The 19,730-nt window shown below is 39.5% G+C and overlaps 1 protein-coding gene across 1 annotated transcript; it reads right to left on the bottom strand.

The window, feature by feature from the left end:
• Nucleotides 1-4,077: 4,077 nt before the first annotated feature.
• On the bottom strand, nucleotides 4,078-19,188 carry dhrs12la (dehydrogenase/reductase 12-like a). Its single transcript, XM_040025040.1, is given in 11 exon segments — nucleotides 4,078-4,986; nucleotides 4,988-5,034; nucleotides 10,419-10,556; nucleotides 10,746-10,836; nucleotides 11,355-11,459; nucleotides 12,878-12,939; nucleotides 13,037-13,118; nucleotides 13,195-13,290; nucleotides 13,403-13,485; nucleotides 17,381-17,514; nucleotides 19,058-19,188. Coding segments are annotated over 11 exon segments (963 nt in total). The 5' UTR covers nucleotides 19,114-19,188; the 3' UTR covers nucleotides 4,078-4,917.
• Nucleotides 19,189-19,730: the final 542 nt, after the last annotated feature.

The following is a 19,730-nucleotide window of genomic DNA, read 5'->3' as shown; positions in this document are numbered from 1 at the left end:
GCGTGTGTGCGTGCGTGCGTGTGTGCGTGCGTGCGTGTGTGCAGCCCTCCACATTCTTTTTGCTTCTCATAACAATCTTTTCTTTAATTTCACCATCAGTCTTACATCAGACTGTGTTTGACTGATTTGATGCTCTGATCTGAAACGCAACCCTAAGCACAACGAGGGCTGTGTGCGTGTACATGTGTGCATGTGCTCTAACAGGTTCTCCTAAGAGACGAATGGTATTGATATCAGTGTTTACATTCAAGTATATCTGATTGCTTCTTTTGACAAAGGTCCTTTTTTCCTTTTTCTTTTTTCTTGGCCTTGAATTGTATGTGTTTCACTAAAATGCTGACTAGCCATTCCTGTAAAAACTTCCCTTGCTTATTAGTGTGGCCCACAAACTGCATATCACAGCATACCATCTGTATATAGCCCTGTGTCACGTGTGTGGAGGTGGACGCTTGAAATGACTCTCTCTGTCTCTGATTTCTTTCACTAGTTGGCCTTAAATCACTCTCAGGAGGTTTTACATCAGTAGGTTGTCACTAGGCGGGGCTCTGTTGATGTCAATTTTACCTTAAATAAATGTGTAATGTGAAAATTAATAGAACAGGCGCTTCCGTGAAGGATGAAGGAAATCTCTTGATAAAATATCTCCCAGGGCATTTGATGCAGCTGCGTGACATCAGTGACCAAGCCTCCGTCTCATCGTCTCAGGTGAAGGATGGAAAAGTTGGAAACATTCATACGAACGGGCGCCGACAGCCACAAAGTCCTGTCGCCACCATTCCGAGGAGCTGCGTTACCGTTTGAGATGTGATTAGCATTAGCTTTGTAGGTTAAATTCCCTAACGTCATGCTGGTGCAAATGAGTTTTTCAAAAAGCACAGCAGCATGCCACCTCTTAGATATGCGTCGCTTTCTTTGGAAAATATTTAAAATTGTGGTGTAAAAATTGATTTCCTGCCACCACAAAGGCTCTTGGTACTAGACAGGTACTCTAAACTAATGTAGCACTTAATGCTGACGTGCTGAATTTTTTTTCCAGCTAAATCGAGGTACAGCTGAGTGCTGCCTGCGTTCCTTCAAAAGCCTTAAAGAGAGAAGGACACAAAGCCTTTTTAAATGGTTTGCCAGTGCTTATGACTGTTCACTCGCGCTCACTCTCATGCACTCATGTCATCACAAAGCTCTCGTTTCCTCTCACCCTTTCTGATTTTTTTCAGTGTCCCAGATTAAACACAGATGTGCGTCTGTACATCAAGGATGTCTCATAACGTTCTCAGCACTGCACTTACTTGCACAATGCTTGCTTTTTGAATTAAAGAAAACATTTTTTGGTAAGTTCATCTGTGGAAGTAACGATAGCTTAATTCCATGTAGCATCCTTGTAAATAGCGGCTAATATCCCCTCATGTCAGACTAACGCTTGCCTTATTGTAAGTGGACAAATGAACATTATGTTGGAACTCCTGATTTCAAAATGTACTCACATTCCAGTTTTTTGATTATGTAGTGTATATTTATATTTGTAGTAAAGTATTTATCAGTTATCAGTGTAAATGGATCCTTAGTTTTATTTCCCTTGTTATAAATGACAAACTAGACCTTCAGTAAAGCACATGCAAACTGGCTAATGTTGAAATGATCTGTGGTGTTGGATCATGTAGTATTTTACATGGCTACATGGATGGAGATTGGTTAGTTTGGGATGATTGTTATAGCAAAATAATGTATGATTTACATGCACACAATGCTATACTTGGGGTTAGACTGATAGCTGACAATAATATAAAGCTTTACAGGAAGGGTCATTTATTTTTAAATGTCAGCATACATATTGGGTTCTTTTGGGATTTATTTCTTCACAAAGTGGACACAGAAGCTCTGGTATAAAACATGACTTAAAATTTGTGCACTTATTAAAAAATAATATTATTAAAGCTGCGTATTTGTATTTTGTAACTGGCAGGAGTCAAGCTGAGAGGAGAAGAGTCCAAAGTTAAAAGTTTTAACATTAAAACTACGTTTGACCTGAGAGGTCAAACACATATACTTAAGGAAACACCAGCAAATAGTAAAATGTCTATTTGACATTTAGGACCAATAGAAAAATTAAAAAATCACACACAAGTCAATGGAAGTGTGTGTGGTTTTTTTTTTTTTTTTTTTTTGGGGGGGGGGGGGAGAATCTCGCAAAACTGAACAAAAACGAAATGTTTTTAGGGACACAGTATTGTGACGGAACAGCTGCGGAAGTAAAAGGTTTGTTCTGAGAGACGCTTAAAAGAAACAAAGGGTTTATCTGTGACCTGAGGAAAAAGATGAGGGGTAGTATGTGTTTTAATCACATATTCATAAAATACTGTAGATGCATGTTTGCTTTTAGCTGTTTACTGTTAGTTTGTCACCTCCACAGCTGGTCCGTCTCCCCAAAAACACTTTTGTTGCGTTTCTGTTGTTTTTTGAGGTTGGTTTTCTATTGATTTATTGCTTTACCTTTTTGCATGTTGTGTGGGTTTTTTGTATTTTGTGTGCTTTTGCAGTGTTTTTCGCTTTTCCGGTGTTTTCTTAGGTTGCTGTGCCTTTTGACCTCTCAGGGCCACTGATTTATTTGTTTTACTTTCACACCAGAATGAAAAGTGAACAACACTGGCATGTTGCTGACAGTGTAATCCAAACTTTATGCCCAAATGTAATTTAAACCAGCGGTCTCCAACCTTTTTTGCGCCACGGACTGGTTTATGCCCGACAATATTTTCACGGACCGGCCTTTAAGGTGTCGCGGATAAATACAACAAAATAAAACTAGTATCTGTACTGAAAAATAAAAGAGTTATTCATAACACACGTGAAAAGACCCAGGAAAACCGAGTTAACGATAAAAACGATAACAAAATAACGCTGAAAACCGATAAAAACCCTGAAAACCATACATTTCACACCTGAGCCTCAATTCTCACGGCCCGGTACCGGTCCGAGGCCCGGGGGTTGGGGACCGCTGATTTAAACAAAAAAAAGGGGGGGGGGGCTGAAGAAAATTACCCTAACTTTTGTCACAACTGCAGAAAATAGCTATAGAGACCAGATGTTTATTTCTGCTGTAAAGTTGTCCATTCCTTCACGGGGGTCTGTGAGGACAGAGCCTGCCTCAAGTAACCATTTGAAGAACTGGTTTCCTTTTTTTCAGCCTTAAGGTTTTTCTGCTTGTAATTGAGTCATTATTAATGTGATAACCTCAGTGCAGCTTAAACGTGTATTCACTTATTTCCAAGGCTGTTGTTGTTATCTGAGCCTCTGTGGTATCAGAAATGGGCAACAGCAATTGGCTGATGAGCAGTTGGTCAGTGTTGGCAGACTGTTCTTTCAGTCCTACCCCAACGTATTGTTAGGGAAAAAAAAAAAAACACACCACCATGATTCATTAGGGATCAACAGGGTTGATGGTCCTGCTGCTGTACAATTAGGAGTCAGTGCTCTCCTTTCATTAGAGTCTCCTCCAGTCATTAATTCTTATCATGTCTTCTGTCAGAGGCACGGCAGATGGGTGTTAATAGTATGAGAAACTCCTGGATTCTTTGTTTGCAGAAATGGCGAACAAAGTAGATCTTCAACATTGTCTGCCAGTGCCAGAAGCAAGCTGTTTGTTTTTTTTTTTCATCCTGTGGTTAATGTCTTAGTTCCTTTTCTTTCACAGTCTTGAACAGGAGTCATTTTTGTTGTTTTTAGTTCAGCAAACACTAAAATGGATGAGAGGCCACTTTAACATGTAAAACGTGACTCATATTCCACAACACCACCGCCCATAATATCAAACTCTGTAAGCTGATTTCTGTCTTGACTTTTTCCTCTTTCAACTGCTTGTAAAAGACACTTGCTGTTCCAAACAAGATGTTAATATCTCCAGATAACTGTATTTTGAAATACTGTTGACCATACGGAGCTGACTTTGGTCTCTCTGTCCCCTCTGGCCAGAGTACAGAGAGAAAAATATGATGCCCAATAAAATATTTGATATCTTTCTTTGACTGTGGGTTGTTGGGTTTTTTTCTTTCCACTTGTAAGAACTGTTGAACAAACTCACAGAAAACGAGCACTGCTGTTCTTTATTCAAGCAAGCATTTACAAGAAAGTCAAGTGCAGTCACAGTAAGTAAAACACTTTGTTTGGGTTGTTTTTTTTGTTTTTGTTTTTTTTAAGGTGCTCGGCAGATATCACCAAATATAAATCTACAGATTTTATTGCATGTGTCAAGTGATGCTGCTGCACTGTGTCTAAGCTCATAAAGAGTACAGCACAATACCAGTCTGGGTTCAGCCTGAACATTACAAAAACTACACTACAGTAAAGCAAATACACAGGTTACTTACAGAGCTTTCAAACACACATGCTTACGTTTGTAAGTCATCAGAACACAAGCAGGACGCTGAACCCGTGGCTGGTCGTGTGTGACTTTGGTCCCATCAGATTCCCATCTGATCGACAACTTTAATAAAGTCTCAGTGACAGGTTGTGCTGTCTGTGCTTTATGAGGGATCTCCAAATCGACACAATAACTCACTTATAAAGGCATCACTATCAAACACTTCTACAATAAAGTGTTTAGTTCTTATAAAGTCCAAAAGACATAAAAAAGCTTCTTTATTCAAGTAGTAATAAAGCATTACAAATCTCGCTAATCCCTTCATCATCTGTGACTTTAGTTTGGCATTATGAGGCTGGGATTCCCAAACACATCTTAGCACTCCTACTTAAAACTAGCGGCTACAGATAGCACTGCCACTTTAAATGGGCACTGAAGATTCATTCTTACTCCATCACCTGGGGAACTTTATCTGTTTTGTTTAAAAAAAAAGAAAAGAAAAATCTGAGCCCAGCCTCAGTCGGTGTAAACTTGTTGCGTTAGTGTTGTACTGGTCTCCTGCCTACTTAGTGTGACTGAAACGTCTTGGCTAAGTCCTCCAGTACAGACATTAACTTTTGTTCCTCCAGAGAGGGAGCTGTGGGTCCAGGCCAAAGGCAGGTGGGTGGACACCATCTTCCGGTCTGTTGCAAACACACACACACACACAAACAAACACTAATGTTAACATGATGGGTTGCACTTACAAAAACTGTTGTGTTGTCTAACCAATGGTTTGATTTTCATGTCAAATAAAACTGATTTCAATTGTTTATCAGGGGGAATATGAAATTAAATCAGCCTTCATATAACCTGTCGTGGAAAGTCAGCACATATCCAAACGCCAGCCTGGTCTTACCCTAAAAGTATCCTGCACCCCTTTGACCAGTGGTGTTAAACTGTTCATTGATTTGTTCGTGCTTCTCCTTAAATGCACACCTTAATTTTCTCTCTGTGAGTGTACACATTCCTCTCACTGAAAGAGGTAAGTGTGGCCTCCAGACACTCTTAATGCCCCCATGCCTTGCTCTTCTTTGACTCAAGCTAAAATCCATCCATCCCTTTGTTTCTGCTTCACATTCAGCTTCTTTGTCCTTTCTCTGTAGCAGCCAAAATACAATGTTGACTTCATTGGGATTTTTTTCCACTCTCATTTGTTGTGCCTCTCTTTGTTTCTTCATCAATTTACACTATATTACAGTCGCCTTGATCCTTTGGCCCTGGATAAACACAATTTATCACAGTAGACTGATGTTTGCACCTCTAATTCAAACAGGAAAGTCAGCATCAGACTGAAAAATGGCATTCCTTATGGGAGAGAGGAGTGTGTGTGTGTACGCATGTGTGTGTTGGGAGACGGTTGTGGTGGTTATGTCACGATCCCATCGACCTTCTAGTGTCTCCCAGTTCTGACCTGTGACATAAAAACAATCACAAAGGAAGTCACACTTGGATATACACCCATAATTCTGTAAAACAAATCAAAGTTTGCACTCTGTAATAGAGAAAATGCACAATTTTCCCCTCACCTGTGAACTGATCCATACTCATCACACCTACGCACACAAACATGTGAGTCCAGGTGCAGAGTCTCCCACTGATAAAAGCCCAACAGGTCAGAGGGAGTCTATAGACCTGCTGGCTCCTTCTAATGGATGTGCAAGTTAACATGGGAAGTAACATGGCTATACATCTAAACATTTACACTTGTGACCACAGAGGAGAGATTGATTTCTCCTCCTCTGTCTGCACTCTGCGCTTCTTGTCACAGAGACTCAATTAGAGGCTGACAAGCTGAATGTGAGATGTGACATTGGGATAAATCATTGGAATGGCATGGAAATGTGTCCCATAGAATAGATGAATGCCATTGCAGTCAATCCATCAAATGATGCCCTCATGGATACATGAGGCCGAAAGATCATATTCTTGACTCTGGCATCTACACTGATGACTATTTCATTGAAGACAGCTACAACAAACAGCGCTGGACATTTAAGAGCGGCCAACAATTTCAGTACGAGACAGGATATCAATCCCTGGAGACTCGATATTTAAAACGTAAATGTCTTGATAATGAAGGTTGGAAGAGGACCTGAAAATGGCCAACATTTATTTGTCACCCTTATTAAACAGATGTTGGCCTTGGATGCAAACCAGCGGATAACAACCTTGGAGGTTCTCCGGCATCCCTTTTTCAACCCTGGCCTCTCTAAGAGGTTCCCGTGTATTGACACTAAAAGAGAACACAGAAACAATCTCCAGCATTGCTTCTTTGACCCTGGGCAAACGTGACAAAAACACAAACTGAGGTTGGAAAAGGATATTAACAGCAAATTACACTGCAAAAATTAATTAAGCTGCTCCAATAATGATCACTTTGGCTTTTGTTTTTCAATTTTCAATTTTCAATTAGGAAATCAATCAATAAATAAATTGGATAATAATTGTTGTTTGTAATTCTTTATAAATACATTGCTACTGTTTAGTCTCCTAGTAGACATACCTGTGTTATAAATGTGGAATTCCTCTGATTTTCAGAAAATGTGAGCTCAAGTCAAGTTCACTGAGATTTTCAGTAGATGAACCATGGTATTGATTTAAAAATTCTACGCAATCACAAACATGGGTGTCCACAGCACCCCGCCATACACCAAACTCAAAAGATTAAGAGGTGTTTTTTAGTTTTTTCATAAAGATTACAACACACAAATAACAAAAATGGCAACATTGTTATTTTTCACAATGCTATTTTGAGGTTATCTAATGTAGTGCAAAAAAAACAAAATCGAACAAACCCAGATATTAATAATTAAAATAAATAAGGTTTAAACTACATACTATATAAAATTTTCGTGGTCCACTATGGCGTCAATGAACAGAATGAAGGAGTTAAGTCATTTTTATATGACCAGCTACATAGCCATAGAGTGACAACATGCTTTTATGACAGCTGTGAGTCAAATGAATTTTAATGACCAGAGAGCAGAGGGAATAGGTATGGTAGTAGCAGTGCATGTGTTTGTGTGCACAGAGGGGGGAAAAAAGATTAAGATAGATAGATAGATAGATAGATAGATAGATAGATAGATAGATAGATAGATAGATAGAATTTTATTTCAAACATGCAAATATAATTGAAATAACAACAGAAAAAAACAAAAAACAAAACTTAAAAATCATCAAGTTTTCATGTATATATTTATGTCTACAGAATGCGTGTGCTCGAAACTTGACATTAAAACATGTCAATCAAACAAATTGTGGGAAAACAGATTATTTTGTACAGTTCAATAGTTTGGACATTCCTGCAAAGAAATCTGCTCTACTAAAAAGAAGCTTTTACTGACCATCAGTCATAACATTGGTTCAGGCAGGCTCAGCCACAATCATTGACAGTGAGCTAACCTCATTGCCTGTGCCAGTTGATACTCTTCTAAACATCCAAATGGCAACTATTACATTGGGAAAGGCGTTAAAACCGATTTAGCCAGCCCACAGGTGCAGCAATCCTGCAAGCCACTTTGTAACCCACCTTCACCCTGTCAGCCACAGCAGGAAATTAAGCATAATTTCCTGGTCATATGTTCTGTGCTGTGGTTTATGTGCTGCTCCTCCCACCTTAGTCTCTCCATGCATGCATGAGTGGAGAGCTCCCAGAATAGAGCCATGTCAGCAAAAATATATTTTACTGTACATATATCACAATCTTAATTGTTCTGCTATCATTGATATTCTAAAGTCAACAGTAAAGAGCAGATCCTTCAGGCTGCCCCATGCCACTACAGTCCCAAACTTTTGATTTTCGTTCTTGTCCAAGATCCTGGAGAGACTAGTTCTCTCCCAGCTCCAGGCGTACTTGGACACGAACAATATTGCTGAGAAATTTCAATCTGCTTTTAAGCCATTGCATAGTACTGAAACGGCGTTGGTTAGAGTTCTTAATGATATTCTTGTAATTACTGATACTGGACGCCCTATGGTCCTAGTTTTATTGGACCTCTCTTCGGCTTTTGATATGGTGGACCATAACATCCTATTATTAAGACTTGAGCACACTGTGGGTATTAGAGGCACTGCCCTTGACTGGTTTAAATCATACCTCGCTGACAGGTCCTTTTCGGTTAACTTGGGCACCTTCTCCTCTTCCTCTGCACCGGTCTGTTGCGGTGTACCTCAAGGATCAGTTTTAGGCCCTATTCTTTTCTCATTGTATTTGCTCCCTCTAGGCTCAATCTTTGAAAAATACAATATCGCCTTCCACTGTTACGCCGATGACATACAGATCTATTTTGAACTTACTGACGACCTTGTTGTGTCCCTGCACTACTTTCAAGAATGCGTGCAGGAGGTCAAAGAATGGTTCCTGAGTAATTCCCTCGTTTTAAACGATAAGAAGACTGATTGTGGTGTTCAACAGTAAAATCCCTCGTGTCCAACCTTGTGCTGCCCTGGGTCCTTTTGCTAGCTCTTCCTGTGACTATGTAAGTAACTTGGGTGTACTGCTGGATAGCTCGCTCAAACTCGATAAGCAAGTGTCTGCTGTAGTAAGATCTAGCTTCCACCAACTGCGCCTTATCTCTATTAGTCAAATAGGTCACAATCCATGACCTATTAGTCAAAAAGTCTAGGATCCAACTGATCAGACTATGGTCAAGCTTAAAATGATTATAAAGCCTATCGGCAAGTTAGGAGGGCTGAATTGTGTTGAATGCAAATGAGAAGTCAACAAATAATAATCTTGCATGAGTGTTAGGGTCCTCAAAATGCTTATACAAGAAATGCAGGAGTGTGACAACAGCATCCTCCATGCCTCTTCCTGCATTATAGGCGAACTGGAAGGGGTCAAGGTGATGTTCAGCTGACATTGAAATCTCTTTCTTAAGTATCTTCTCAAAGGTCAACCTCATTAAAAGCAATTTTCCTTTTAAGAATCAGATCCTTGATGTCTTTGGAGAGCCACGGTTTGTTATTGGGGAAAGTCTCTCTCTTAAATTCTCTAGATGGAATCACAGAGTCTTTACAAAAAGGAATGTAGCTACACACCACATCAGTAAGTTCATCCAAGTCACAAGAGCTCTATTGAAACAAGGACCAGTCAGTGCAATCAAAACACCAGCAAAGGGCAAGAGAACTGTCTTTTGTCCAGACTTTTGACCGCTTCACACAGACCATCTCCCTCTTAATCACAGGTCTATAAAGACCAGCACTGAAGTAGATTGCCTAATGTGAAGAGGACGAGCATTTCAAAGCTTCAGGGCCACAGTAGAGAATGCTCCTCTAAGTTTCAGCCGTGATTTAGGGACTGAGAGCAACATCTACTCAGCTGACCGGAGTTAATAAGGAGGGACATAGGGCTTCAGCAGATTGGACAAATATACAGGTGCGAGATCAGTATTTTAAAAAAAAGCTGTAAAATAATTTTAAAATAGATCCTAAATTCAATTGGAAGCCAGTGTAAGGAGGCCAGAACTGGAGTAATATGCTCAAATTTTCTTTTACCAGTTAAAAACCGTGCTGCAGCATTTTGCACCAGTTGCAGGCATGGCAAAGTGTCTTGGCCATGCCCTATTAAAAGGGAGTTGCAGTAATCCAATTAAATTAATTACAATTTTAAAAAATTAGAGCCATCTATGGCTTTCTTCCAGTTGTTACAGCAAGTTGCTGTCACTTTTGGTTTTATTATTATGAAATTATTATTATAAGTGCAGTATGTATGTCTAGTTTGAAGAGTGCTGTCAGACAACAACCTTTCTGTGTGTATGAAAAAGTGCATCTGTGTGTGAGTGCTCCTTGGTGGTATCTGGCACCAAAGCAGTCCCCTCCAGCTGCAATGGACACAGGCCAAATCCACACATACGCACACCCCATGCAGCACATTCATCTCACTACTGTTCAATACACAATTCAGCTGTGCTATTCTCTCTGTCTTACCAGTTTACATTCCTAAATGGAAATCTTGATCATTTATTTTGGATTTTTGTGTTCATATTAAGGGGAAAAAAGAATTTTGCACTGTAAAACATACCCTGATAGAAACGTCCACTGGGGTTTTTGACAGCAGCCTCAGAGACAGACAGCCACACCACTGTGTCGGCGCCCTGCTCTGGGGTCCGCAGGCTGTCCTTCATGGATTGATGAAAGTCTGGCATAGCATTGGCCACTGCTGGGAAACACACACACACACACACACACACACACACACACACACACACACACACACACACACACACACACACACACACACAGGTAACAGAGAGCAAATCAATTTAAATACGCACACAGATGGAATACATCTAATGCTTTTGTAAATTGTGTAAGCATTCGGATTTTACTTTATGTGAGTGAGTGGTACCTGGAGTATCCACCCAGCCAGGATGCATGACGGAGAAGTGGATGTTAGTGTGAGATTTTGCCAGCTGCTCTGTCATCACCACCTGCTGCCTCTGGAACACACATCATCAAGCCCGTCTGAGTGCATCTAACATCCGTGTACTTCAATGATCGACTGTGAACGCCCGTCTTTGTCATGCGATGAACCACACCTTTAACACTGCAGGTGATACTTTTAAGTCAAATATCCAACTGCCAATCAGGGCTGAACCCAGACGTTTGCTCACTGGGTAAGTTTTCAGTTTTGAATTCTGGAATGCAAGTTTAAATTTTTAAACCACTGATATAATGTGGATCCTAAATCTATTCATAAATCATCACTTAATCATCTGTCAGCTATACCAAACATAAATATGTTCTTTCAATATCTGATTAAAGACTGTGCTTAAAATTGTCATATTCTGATACATAGATACAATGACCAGAAGACTAATTATACTCTTCTTGTTTTCACTCATTTTCAAACTTTTCAAACTTGCTCGGTTCCTGGAGAACTCAGACAGCTGAAGGACGTTAAACCTGACCAGTCTTGTCAATTGTGACGAGCAGATGCTTCCAGTTCATATCTTACTTTGTGCTGGGCGTAGACCATGGTGCCGTCGTAGCGGCCTCTCTCAGACTGCAGGTTTCCTGTCCTGAGCTTCTGCACCAGCATTCCACCTGATGACACTGTGATCTGAACACAGGGGAATGAGAATTAATCTGTAGACACCCCCCCACCCCAAATATTCACAAGTTTCCTAAAACCCAATGTTACAGCTCTAAATGCTTTGTTTAGTGAGCAAAAAAGTACTGAAACCAGATCACAAATACAGAAACCGAAATAAACCACACTTATCCCAAATCCTCTATTATCACTACAACTGCATTTAATCCTGCATTAAGTGTTGCCGATCTAGTATTTTATTTGTCATTGTGTTACTGCAATGTTTACTTGTGCGAATCCTTGTTCACCTATTAAATAGCCCTCATGCAACAGCTCGGACTCATTACCTGATTATTACACTGTCCAGTTATGTTGGCCAGAGCCTCATATTTTACTGACTGTTTCTGAAAACAATATACAATACTGTGCAAAACTCTTGAGACACTCCTCATTTCTTTTTGTTTTGCTTACAGGGACCGAGACATTTCCTGTCATTTTGAAAAGTGGTCTTGAGCACAAGTTCTTCAGCATTCTGAACTTTTTCTTTGGACATTGGCTACTTTTCCACACATTTTCACTCTAGGCTTTGTAGATGAGCATTTTTAGAGGAGTGTTTTTGTTGTTGTTTGTTAAGCCACTAAACAGTGAAATATGAATCTTTCAAGAAAAAAAATGCAAATAACACAAGGGATGAACCAATGTTGTTGAACAGAATGATTTTAAATTGCATCTTTTGACACTTTCTTACTAGCAGCTTGTCAATTAAAAAAATAATGTTTGCATTTTTTAATCGAATCTACAAAAAAGTACAAGTGTCCAGCGTGTCCTTAAAGAACTGAGGAAGCTAGACAAGTAGAGGACAAAAGAAGTGACAGGCCTAAAAGATGTAAAGCAGTATATTAAATCATGTCTTTAGGAAACAGGAGAAAATAATCTAGCAAAGGTCTGATACAGGACCTGAGGAATGCATCTGGGGCTTCAGTTCACTGAAGCCTCATCAGAGGTGGTATCACAGACTGTCAAAAAGCCATTCTTAAAGAAGGGAAACTGAGGGAAAAGGCTGATGTTTCATGGTGGGATCATATTGACAGACAGTAAAACAAAGAAGAGCTTTGAATGTCCTTTAAGAAACCTGGAGAACTATTGCTTAAAACTACTTAAAAAAATTAAAAGAGAGCTTGCCAAAGAGCATTCAGGCAGAGTCCGAGAACAAAGGCAGTCATATCAAATACTAACTTTCCAGCTTGTTAGAATTTTGCACAACTGAGGCCTTCTATACTTTATTTGGATGTATTCTGGCACAAGGTTCAATAAATCACCTACCTATGTCCCATTTTCCAAGCAAAATATAAAGAAAGGGGTGGTGACTCAAGACTTTTGCACAATATTGTAGGAGTGAATACTTTATGTGGACTGACAGTGAACATGGGTTGAATGATCAGACTCACCACTCTGGGGTCCACACTCTTCTCCAGCAGTGGAATGAGACTCTTGGTGAGAATGTAAACGCCTGAAGAAGACCAAACATTGAAGTACAAATTAACTATCTTCCATTTTTCCCTTTCATCAGACTGGTCTTCATACCTCTTGTCTGATCTTTGACTCACCCAGGACATTAGTAGCAAAGCTTTTCTCAAGCCCCTCTGCATTCAGATCCCTCTGGCTCATGATGGCACCCGCATTATTGATCTAAAACATATCAATATATGATCATTCAGTGGTCGCAGTTGCCAGGACCCCCCCAAAAGACTAATATGTTGCTCACCAGTACATTAAGAGACTTGTACTTCCTCTTAAAGCCCTCAGCAAACTCCCAGACCTTCTTGGTCTCAGACAGGTCGAGGATATGAACATAGACCTCCTGTAATGACGCCAGACATTTAGCAGAATGAATATCAATGTCAACTCTGGTGTAAAACTGAAGGTTGTTTGTGCAAGTCTATCTTGTTGATGAAAAGAGAGTCACACTGTACTTTATTTCCAGTCTCCTTGACAATATCAGCCCTTGCCTCCTCAGCTTTGTCCTTATTCCTGCACACCATGTGGATCGTTCCACCTGTGGCAAAGATATAAAGACATAAATCATGGTACTAGCAATGGAAATAAGCAGTTGAATACAATGACAAGATAAAGAAGGACCTTAAAATCAACCTTTTCCTGAAAAATTGAATGAATACTACAATCTTTAAATATAAAGTGTGAAAATGTGAGAGTGAATGAATAGTGGAATTGTAAAGCACTTTGAGTGTCTAGAAAAGCGCTATATAAATGCAATCCATTATTATTATTATTATTATTATAAAAGTCTTTTAAGGAGCATCAATGTGCTTTGTGGCCACTATTTTGGAACTGTTTGCTTCCTTAAAACCTGCACTTGAGAGTTTTACTCGATTGTGAATGTACTTTGTTTTATTATTACTCATATACAACCCCACTTCCAGAAATTTAAGACTTTCCTCATTTTGAATTAATGACAGCAACAGTCCCCTAAAAAAGTTAGGAGAGCGCAGCAAACGGCTGGAACAGTAAGTGGTACTAAAAACAGCTGGAGGAACAGTTTGCAACTAACTAGGTTACTTGGCAACAGGTTGTTACATGATTAGGTATAAAAAAAAAGAGCATCTTAGAGATGCAATTACTCTGAAGTAGAGTTCACCAATCTGGAAAAAACTGTCTGAAAATTGAGGAAAAATTTGAGAATTATTTTCCTCAACATAAAATTCTAAAGTTAACTATCTATTCATCTCCAGTACATGATATCATAAAAAGATTCAATGAACTGGAGAGCGAGATCTCTGTCAACAAAAGCAGTGCTGGTCAAGTTACTTGAATATAGTAATTTGCTACTAATTACTGATTACTTAGGGTGACCAACTGTCCCCTTTTCCCCGGACATGTCCACTTTTCACGTTCTGTCCGGGGCTTCCAGGGGGATTTTTGAGATTCATAAAAATGTCCGGGTTTTCCTGTATTCAGAGGACCCATGTGTGTGACGTCATCCCCGAAACTGCTGCTTTGTGAGCGCTTGTTCTGCACTCATAGACGGGACAGACAGCGCGCACCAACACCCCTAATGATGTTTAAAAGATCCCAAAGCGCAAGTGCATCTTTTCAGATGAACTGCAAAAGAAATTTCTCTCGTACCGGCCATAGCTGGACTGGCCATCGGGCATTTGCGCAGTGGGCCGATGGTGATTTTTTGTTTTTACGGCCGATGGTTTTGTTGTTGTTGTTGTTTTGTAACGGTATAAACAATGAAAGGTGGTGGATTGGCCAGATGCTGGCCGGTGTGTAAAAATAACTCAGTTATTTGGTGGTGTCTATGGCGGAGCTTCCACAGAGGCCAGCAGGTGGATGAGTGTCAGGTGAACTGAACTTCGGGTAAGAAGTTACGACCTGCAGTCTATCTGGGTCAGATATAAACCAAGTTTAGGTGTAGTTTATTTTTGTTGTGCTGACATTTTACAGTCACTTTCAATAACTCGTACTGCGTCCTAGCTAGCATGACGGCGTTTCTATACAGCTGGGCAGGTGCTATGATATTACTGATAGTGATATGATATCGGTTTGGATATGTGGTGAGAGGGAAACATGAAGATGAAACCAGGAGATGTCCTTACTGAATCATCAGAGCTGAACAGGTGATGGAGAAACAGGTTTACCTTTTAGGTGACATGAATGAGTTGAAGGGAAGTTATGAACTGTTTCTGAGAGACAAATAACACCAGGATCCTTTTCTATGTAGCTGACAGCTGGTAACTGTGCAGGGGCGGGTCTAGCAAAGTTTTGCCAGGGGGCCAGGTAGGGAAAGGGGGGCTCAAAGAAATACTTTTCTTTCTTATTATCATTTAAAATGTCTTGCTTTTAAAAAATAATTATCTGAAATGTATAGAAATCATACATATACCAACAAGACTGTGTACATCACTGTCACAACAGCGTTTGTTTTCATTCAAAGGCTTTATGGCTTATGGCTCCTATAATACCTGGTGGGCCGTTCTCTAGTCAAAATGCCCTGGTCAATTTTTTGTCCCAGTCCAGCCCTCATACCAACCCAGTACTGGTAATTTTTAATGCAGATGAGGCATTATTTCCGTACCATTATTTAATTCCAGAGGTTTTTAAGTTATTTTTTTGCACTTGTTGACTTGTAAAAGCCTATATGACATATTTTATTTCACAATTAATTAACCGCACAGAGAAGGCATCGTTTAAAGTGTCCTCTTTTTTGGAAATCAAAATATGGTCACCCTATGATTACTTCTCCAAGAAAGTATTCCCATTACTTATTTTCAAAAGTAATTAGTTACTTTATTAATTAGTTACTTTATTAATTAGTTACTTTATTAATTAGTTACGTTTTAAAAACATGATACACAACCTGAATACGTAATAAAGCAATAGACCTTTCAGCCTAATTCTGTTTTTTCTGCAGAATCCATCATATAAAATCGAATCAAATGAAAAAGTCTCTTTTTAAAACTTGTTTTATTAGTTTTAATCGTTTAACTTTATGCACATTGCATCAAGCAAAAATTAAATTATATGCAACTGTCTTTGACTTGGAGAAATTCTTTAACCTTTAAACCTATTTTCTACATATTCCAGCATATAAAATATTTTTTTTTGTGTGTTTACACTCACTCTTTCAAATAGATGCAAGTAAAACAGCAAAAAATAAATAAAATCAAAGATTCAGCAGTACCAACTCCTGTCACCCTTAAGTCTTCTTTCACCTGTTTAGGAGGAGTGGGGTGGGTGGAGGTTTGCCCGGTGCTGCAGCGGTCATGTCAGTGGGGGGATCCGGGGGTTTCTTTGTGAATTTCACATTCCCTTGACACTGTGCTAGGTGCTTTCTCAGATTAGAAGTTTAATTTTTCGCTGTAGAAAGAAGTTTTCTTCCCACGCAGAGTTTACATCAGACGCTAATGTTTTTGTCACTTTTTACAGAATCAAATTCAAAGTAATGTCAGTACTTTCAAGCTTTAAACACTGCATGGTTGTACTCTCTCCCGCACTCCATATTATCCATTGTTGGTCTACACACGTCTGTTGCTGCCATGGACTTGCGTGCTTGCACGTCATTGTCACGAGACACTCTCCCAAACAATATCATGGTTTAGTAACGCAGCGTGCTTACGGGAAAGTAACAGTAATCTAATTACTTTTTTGGAACAGTAATCCCTTACTTTACTTGTTACTTGAAAAAAGTAATCGGATTCTCTGCACAAAAGACAAGACATAAAATTATTATTGGATGTTAATCCTCAGGCCCCCAAGGACTGCATTAAAAACCGACTTCATTCTTTCGTGGATATCAGTGGATCAGGAACACTTCGAGAAATCACTGTCTATGATCACAGCTCACTGGAGGTTAAAGTTCTTATCCAGACAATGTCTTTTTCAGTGAAGGCCTTGCATATTTCAGCTTGACAATGTTAAACTGCATACTGTTACAACAGCATGGCTTTATAGTAGTAGAGTGAGGGTTGTGAGCTTTCAGACCTTTTCCCAGCTGAAACATTTGGAGCATCATGAAAAGAAAACACAATCACTACACTGTGACAATCAACTTTTATGTGGCGTGTGGCTGCCATCAAATTCAAAATCTTATTTATCTTAAAATTATGCATCAGTTTAAACAATTGATGTTTAAATATTTAACATCTGTATTTATGAGATTTGCAAACCATTACATTTTATTTTTATTTACATTTTACCCCAACTTTTGTGTGTTGTAAAACTACAAAAAAAAAATACTTGACTTTTTGAGTGTTTTTTAGTGTTGGAATTGGAATTTTTAAAAAATGTGGAGTTGGGCCTTTTATGAATTCACAGATCCATATGGATATGCATGTTGCTTCTTTCTCTCAGCGATTTTACTATGTGTTGCTTTCCTGTCTGCCATGTTTGGGCTGATTTGTAGACAAACAGGGTCGTAGGTGTGGTACCTCTCTTGGCGATGGCCATGGCAGTGGCTTTTCCGATGCCACTGTTGGCTCCTGTTATCATAAAGGAACGTCCAGCCACAGACACCTCCAGGTCCTTCTCCACAAACCGCTTAGACGCTGATAAGAAGGCATTCCTGTAAAACATCAACACAGCATTTCATATATATACCAGCTGCCTGCTTATTTGCTGCTGCCATCAGATTTAGCTCTGCCTCTGTGTTTGAGGGGTGAGTGTTTGAGATCATCCTGCTGACTGTAAATGTCCTCACAGCTTTACTGTACAGATACAATGAAGGAAAGTGTGTGCCTGGCATCGTCTCTGTCAAGGAGAGGTTTGGGATGAGAGTGATGGCGGTGACAACAGCAGTCATTTATGAGTATGCGTGTGTCTAAGCGTGTGTGCCACCAAGGACCTCAATTCCCCCCATTGTTAAGGGCGGTCAAAGTGGGGCATAAAGGGGACAGGCAGAGAGAGAATTACTGAGGTTAAATGCCTGCTCTGTTCGATGGTGTCATGCAGAGAGCTATTAGTGCAGGGTCAGAGCGGGTTGTCGGGCAGCTCTCTGGGAGAATAAGATAACACAGAACAAAGGAGAGAAGGGAAACAATCACGAAAGCACCTCTTCAAAACACTTGGCTTGCTGTGTACTGATGAGGAAAGGCATCTCGGGGCTGCAATAGATCACATAAGACTGATAAAGCTCTTAGAGCCCTGTTATTGTTCAAAAACTGAGTTATGGTCCTACAAACCTCTTGCTTAGTCACTATAAAGTGTACACTGATTCACAAATCTGTGATGTTCAGGGGTCTGTTGCTAAAACCTTCCATCTATGATCATAAACCACGACTTAAGTCTGCAGCCTCATTTTCACACTTTCAAATGATCATTAAGATAATACTGTAACATAGTAATACATAGTGTGCTGTAACACTTACAGTTAATTCACAGAAATGTACATTCACTTTAACATTAGGAAGCATTTAGCAGCAGCCACCCCCTAATCTATTCATACTTTACACTGCTTTCAGTGGGCGTTTCTTACTGTCACTATGGTTTTGAGTAATTATAGTTTTGTATTTTCTTATTAGTTTTTATTTTTATTTCTTTTTTAATTCAGTTTAATTTCAGTTAGCTTCCAGAGTGTTTTTTTTTTTTTTGTATTGTTAGAAAATGCTTGGTTTTGATTATTTTTTTATTAGTTTCAGTGTTAGTTTTAGTCTTTATGAATTTATTTTATTTACACCAAATGTCAGAGGTAAGGGTTAGTCAAATCAATTTAGATATTACAATATAAACAGAACTTTTTGAAAACAGTCGGCACAAAAGCTCTTGCACACATCCAAAGCCTCAATAAAAACGTCCATCAAACCCTCATCAGGCAGTTTGTGATACCAAATTTTACTATATTAAACTTTAGTTAGTTTGAATGCTTTCAAAGGTCTTGTTATCATTTTTATTTTAGTTAACTAAAAAGGTTTTATTCACATTTAAGTTGATTATAATAAGCTTGCTATAAATAGTTTACCATCAACTTTCCGTCATTCAGTTATAAGAAAAGTCTTTAGTTGAGTGCTGATCCTCCACACAAACACACACACTACTGAGGATGCACAGCAGGACAGTCACAGACTCTCTCCGGCTCCCACAGCGCACACACAACAGGACAAATGTCTTACCTGGTGAACTCAGTCACTCCCTTCAGGAACCAGGCGGAGTTGCGGTACAGAGACATGTTGCTGCTCTGGAAGCCTCTCGCTGTGCACCGCTCACTTCTCCAGCTTTTACCGTGGACCAAAACCACGTGTAGCTCGTGAATAAACATTAGCGGCCGCCCAGCGGCAGCACTAAGACATTACACCAGCGGACAGTAATGCTTTACCCTAACCCTAACCCTAAAAACCTCATCCCCCCAACCGGAAGACAGTAAGAGGCCTCGAGTGAAATACTCAACATAAAATATTAAAATCTCAATTCAATGTTATTTACACAAAACCCCAATAATAATTATTTCAAGGCACTTTATATTGTAGGTCTTAGTGAACCCTCTAACAGTCGGAGGACCCCCTGTGCTCAAGCACTTGGCAACAGTGGTAAGAAAAACTACAAATTAAAAGAAAAAAAAAAACTAACTACAAGATTTATCAAAAATGACAGTTTTAAGCCTAATCTTAAAAGTAGAGAGGATGTCTGTGTCACAAATCCAAATTGGGAGCTGGTACCACAACAGAGAGCTCTGAAAGCTGAAGGCTCTGTTTCCCACTTTGCTTTTAAATGGGAAGCATTTAAAAGATTAATAGATCACCTCCAGAGTGAAGTGATCTATTGGGGTAATAGAAGACGGTGATGCTT

This window comes from Simochromis diagramma, unplaced genomic scaffold (genome assembly GCF_900408965.1).
Source record: "Simochromis diagramma unplaced genomic scaffold, fSimDia1.1 OVJJ01000348.1, whole genome shotgun sequence".
Lineage (NCBI taxonomy): Eukaryota > Metazoa > Chordata > Actinopteri > Cichliformes > Cichlidae > Simochromis > Simochromis diagramma.
This window is presented reverse-complemented; position numbering and strand designations above follow the sequence as displayed.